At 29.2% G+C, this 5937-nt stretch overlaps 1 protein-coding gene across 1 annotated transcript; it reads right to left on the bottom strand.

The window, feature by feature from the left end:
• Nucleotides 1–2799: 2799 nt before the first annotated feature.
• On the bottom strand, nt 2800–4355 carry Gr23a (Gustatory receptor 23a). The gene is made up of 2 exons (XM_067267260.1): nt 4309–4355; nt 2800–4168 (listed from the first exon to the last, which is right to left on the bottom strand). The coding sequence occupies exon 2, from the start codon at nt 4048–4050 to the stop codon at nt 2848–2850; it is 1203 nt and encodes a 400-aa protein (XP_067123361.1). The 5' UTR covers nt 4051–4168; nt 4309–4355; the 3' UTR covers nt 2800–2847.
• Nucleotides 4356–5937: the final 1582 nt, after the last annotated feature.

Raw genomic sequence — 5937 nt, 5'->3', positions numbered from 1 at the left:
ACGTACACGTTTTCGCGTTGAAAACTTCGGCCTCAACCTCGTTAATGTAAATTTATAACAAACGAATACAAAAGTTGTAAATCTCTACAATGGAATTTTTTTAAAAATTGAAGAAATATCGCGAATCACCCATTCGACCAATTATTGGAAATTAAGTAGCTAATATTGAAAAATTAATCGCGGACCACATAAACCCATTACACGGGCCGGATCCGGCCCGCGGGCCGTATGTTGGCCACCCCTGTACTAATGGTTACAACGTTTCTTGAAGAAAATATTTAAAAATGTATAAAATAATTTGAGAGCTCTCTCAATAATTGAGGATCTAAGAAGTCATTTAGTCCTCTTATATGTCTCTAGTAAGATGTGCTTATCTCTTAAAATACGCCCACCAGTGGCAGAGTTAATAAAAGCGCTGTACAAGAGTCCCGTTGGTCATGTGGACCAACGGGATGGTCATGCGGAATTTTCTGGGTTTCCTTCGCGTATCTAATACCTAAATAGGGCCAGTTTCCCATAAACTCCTTCTAGATGAAATCCCCTTGGAAGCTCGCTCGCGTTGCATGGCTATATCCCACCAAACAAAATCGTTCACCATCCGCGAAAACAAATTGAGCCCATCAGTGGCCAAGTGGATAAAACACTAAACATTAATAGTTGGTCGTAGGTTCGCATCTGTCTACTGGACTGGCCGTGTGATGTTTCCGAAGTTTTCTTCACTCGTCTAATACCAAAATGGGACCGGTTTATTACAGAAACTCCTCCTGGAAAACAGATCGCCCATGTGTTACGTTGCGGTATTTCATCAAATCAAAATATAATATAAATCCGTGTTTTTTATCTTGAGGAAACCATGTTATATGTTTTCTTTCTTGCGTAGACACAATGCAGTGACAGTTGATTTAAACAGAGAAAAGAAGACATATAACAGGAAATTCAAAGAAAGTGTAGAAATCATTAAAAATAAAAACAAAAATAAGAATTGTATAAATACTAATTTAAGTATAAAAATGAACGAAAATTGGATAAAAATGTTATAAAATATAAAAAAACGGTTTCAAAATTCGATATTACGTCATTTGCATAGTGATAGATATTAAAATCTAAACATGAAATAAAAAATTGGCAATGGGCACATGTTGTATATTAATAGGCCCTAAAAAATGTTATGTACCGGAATAATTTTGTTGGAAGGAAAAATTCCTTACAAGTAATACCTGCCCTATCGGTACTTAGCCAAATGTATGCAAATTAAAAACCAAATTACGCAATTGAAACGGCGGCGTGTGAGATTTGTATACGGAAACAATCCTAGTCACTACGCAAGGGAACTCCCAGATAACGTGTCGGTAGACGAATTTCAGGTATATTTTTTGTAAATACGATCTGTAGAGAATAATTTGATGTATTTAGATAGATTGATATTGAAAAATTTTACAAAAATTTTATAAAGATTCATGTTGTTGGACTACTCGTATTCTGTCTAAACTTTTTCGAGCGAGGTGTGGTTTATTTTTTAATGGTAATGTTACTTTGAACTTTTAAGAAAAAAACTCACTTTTTAGTTGATTATATAATTGTATATTTATCATTAATTCCAGTATACAAGATCTTAACACTCAGGAGGTAACAACCCCCAACAAATGCTGTGCTGTTTGTACACATGTATTTGTAACACGTACAGACAATTTTAAGGTACGTCTTATGGAGTGTCGTGTTTATATTTGTGTCGTATACCTCCCTTGTATGCTGTTGTATTGTTTAATTTAAGTATCTGTTTGTACTCTTTTCTTATGTAAAAAACATCTTTTGTTGTTTAGTTGGCTGAAGAGGGGCATCGGCCCGAAACGCGCAATGTAAAAAGCGTTCCAACCGAATAAAGGATGAAAATTTGCCCAGTGTTTTAAATCAACTGTCACTGCATTGTGTCTACGCAAGAAATAAATCAGTGTATAATAATCCCGCGCAAAACAAGATCCTACGGTATATGGAATTCTAGAAGTAGACGCAGTTTAAAATTGGTTAAAAACTAGTCCAGAATAATAGCATCACTTTTTCCTTTTTAACTCTGTTTCGTGGGCACTAAGAAGACCCACAATAGGGGTGGCTAGGTCGGAGCCTGACTTATCCAGGCCAGATCGCCCGTGAAAAGTTCTTAGTGTCGCTCTCTTGGATTCGATTCTGATTCTGGGGGAATCAGATACACTCTCCTTAACCGCCTCGGTCATCTGGCCATCAAACCAAATATTTGAATGATCTATGAAATCATTCGATAATATCTATTTATTGTTAATTTATACTCTTTCCCTATTTTGATCAGAATTAGATAGATTTATTTCATTTTAACGTTTATTAGCTATTTCTGTTATACAACGGTCAATCGCTGATTTCAGCCTTTCAGTAAAAGTAAGGAGTAACTTTTAGGAAATAATTATTGTATATTAAGGTATTCATTTCATTTTGTCGTATTCAGCTATATTTACTTACAGAAATTTTTCGGCGATGACATATGTATATCTGTTGTTCTCTTCTAAAAATTATAAATTTTAAATAAAATAAAAACCTATAAAGATCGATCTGATTGAATGTTTATGTGAAAATTCGACAATATTTTAATCAGCGACATAATTCATTCCTTTCAATATTCTGAAATGAAATTATATAAATCTGGATATAATTTTAATTGATACTTTGAGAAAATTTAAACATTTTTCTGTTTTTTATTGAAAATTTTTTAACATTTTTGACAAAATGACTAATTTGATTTCAAAATTATCATTGAAATGATAAGATCTAAAGTAGGCCATTGCTTCAAACTTTATTAATTATTATTACACTACATACTGTTTAAACACTGGTTGCATTAACAAACAATTTTGAAACATTACTATTAATCTGAAACAAAAATATGACATAACTCAGCGTGGCACCTATTAAAGTTAATAATAACCCTCTCGATAAAGTAAAAAAATTCCCCGCCGTCAACACTGCAGGACAACAAATTTGTCTAGAAGTTAATAGAAAAATATCATTATACATAGATGATGATGTCAGTTGATTAACGCGAGCTATTTTAACAATATTGGGAATAATAATTTGTGCAGAAGAGGATACGCGATTGCCACATTCACAAGTAATCAGAATAATGCTAGAATAGTATATAAAATCCATGGTCATAATTATCGAATTACCTTTATAAGTTAAGCAAATTTCTTCTCTTAATATGCTATTCATCTCTATACAAATTGCAGAAATAAACAGAGCAAACCATACAAATACTGCAGTACCGAATGAATTGTCTACGTCTACAGTTAACTGATTCAGTCTGTCACATGCCATAGCTAACTGTTTCAATAAATATTCACTATTTAATGAAGAGATATTCGAATTAAGTTCTTGAAATAATTTACAAAGTTTGTTGCAGTAAATATAAAATAACAGAATGCAATAAGCTAAAATACCAAGAATATAAATCACGAACATAACCCAATCTAAAAAGACCAACGCTACGATTAATTCTGCCGATTTAATTTTGAAATTATAAAACGGGATAACATCATTACTGCAAATAGTAGTTTTGTAACGAATAACAATTGTGATAACAATAAGTAAATAAAGAAAAAGATAAGTTAAGACAAAAATCACTGGTACCTCTTCTTGTCGAGGTGTTCTTGAATTTTGAGTGGACTCTTCCATTAGTAAGTCAAGTAAAGATATAAAAGTTTTTCTCAACAGTTTTCTTCTGGATATTAAAATGTCGACAGTAATTAAACTAGCAGTTACTTGAGATAACGATAATAAATTGTACCAAATATTATTATGTTGAAGAATGCCATTTAATGATCGAAGACATTGATAGACACTGTACAGATGAAGTATTATTAGGTGAACGTAACTTCTCCGTTTGCAACTAGTTTCTGCATCATTACCTTCTATTAAATACGAAATTCCCAGAAATTCCGACCATAGGAAATAACTAGTTGGCACATAAAGTTGTTTCGTTTCTTTGGTTTCATCGCGAGAAGAAGAAATTGTACTGAGTGAAGTCATGTCTTCTGTTGAATATCAATCCACTCCACTAATAATAAATAGTTACATTATTAAAGTCATTCGACCAACTTACGATCGATATAATGAAAAGATTGTAAATGGACATGTTATTCTTTTCCTTGAAGAATAAAACTTTCAAAATAATTAGAATGCATAAATATTAAATGGAAATATCGGAAATTTCTTTAAAAGTATATCCATATTTTATGCTTAAATAACAAAGGAAAACGAAAAAACATTTACTAATATTTAACTCACTTTATATAATTGCAGATTAGATAATAGAACATGAAAGTCAAAAGAAAATAATGTTAATAATTCAAATAATTTAAATAGAACAAAATCAAAACTTAAAAATAAAATAAAATAGAAAAGAAAGGAAAAAATATTGAATGAATAACTAATCCTGTATAAAAATTGATTAATTACTACATTTGCTATCTTTTAACATTAAGACATAAATAACATTTAAAAGAGAATTTTGCATCTCATTTTAATTGATTTAGCATCAATCATTATTGAAAATGTTTTTTTATTTTTATAAAAAGTTTTTTAAATAGCAAGAACATTGAGAATGGTACCAACAAAACTTCATGGTGACATTTTTTCGAGATTTTATTATTAATATATCTGTGTACACGCAAAAAAAAAAAAAAATACACAGTAGCAGTAATAATTCAATATTAGTTATTTTTAAATAGTAGAAACTATGATTAAAAAATAAATAAGTAAGTTACTATATTTTACAGTTAAAATTTTGAAATAATAAATAAACATAGTATAATAAGTCAATTATTGAAAGAAGAATGCACTGTAAAAAATGCTGTTAAATAATATTTTTCTTGAAGAACTGTGTAATTACTGTTAAATTAACTGTTAAATTACTATTAAATATCTAATTGAACAGTCTTGAAGAGTTAATGGCAATGTTATTTAATCATTAAAATAATTCTTAAATTTATTTAATATTTCAAATTGAAAATTTATCAAAGTTTTTCATTTTAATTTATTAAAATTTCAAAAATCTATGAATTTAAATATAAAACACGAGATTACTAATAATTTAGAAATCTCAATTTTTTAATTATTTGCTACTTTATTTTCTCAAATTAAATACAACCTTTTTTCGAGTTAAACATATATTTTTGAGATTTTTCATATATTATTTATAACATAATATTATTCTGACTGATAGCAAATATGCAAAGCAAATACTGAATATTTATTTCTTAAGTTATCATAGGGGGTCAATATTTCTCTCTCTTTACTAAATAGCTTAATACTTAAAGGATTGTTAGTTTGTTTATTAATACACAAGTTATAAACTTGTTAATCCACCTTTAGCCTGTTGATATTAAATCCTACTTTATCTAAACAAAAAAAGAAAAGAGAAGCTTTATTTCTATGCCTTATACAATCAAAGATAATATAAAGGATGCAAACAACGAAGTTTTTAGCTAAAACAGAATTTAATGTAACAAATCAAGTGCTGTATTAACAAGTTTATAACCAGTTGTGTACTAATAAACAAATTGATGTAAAAATGTGGTTCTAAAAAACCCAGAAAAAAGGAAACTAATTTTCCATTGAAACATTGATAATAAATTAACGCAATTTTGTTATTCTTTTTAAACTTAAAATTCTTTTCTGTAATATTTTCAATAATCTTAATAATTTAATACCATATGAAAGTATCTTAAAAATAGTAGAGGCTACTATAATTCAGTAATTTACATTTGTATAATGTAAAATTATAATTTCAAATTAAAAAAGTTGGCTCATCTGAACTCATCAAATGCCAGAAATAATATTCAATTCCAAAAACTCACTTTCTTTGATTTATCTATGGCAGGGATGGCGAACCTTTTTGAGTCCGCGTGCCATATT

The sequence above is a fragment of the Centruroides vittatus genome, unplaced genomic scaffold (assembly GCF_030686945.1).
Source record: "Centruroides vittatus isolate TY-2023 unplaced genomic scaffold, ASM3068694v2 contig_299, whole genome shotgun sequence".
In the NCBI taxonomy this organism is placed as follows: Eukaryota; Metazoa; Arthropoda; class Arachnida; order Scorpiones; family Buthidae; genus Centruroides; species Centruroides vittatus.
The sequence above is the reverse complement of the archived record's forward strand: the minus strand, read 5'-3'. Positions and strand labels throughout refer to the sequence as shown.

Coding starts and splice junctions, on each gene's coding strand:
- Gr23a (XM_067267260.1), bottom strand. CDS start 4,050: ATGACTTCACTCAGTACAATTTCTTCTTCTCGCGATGAAACCAAAGAA.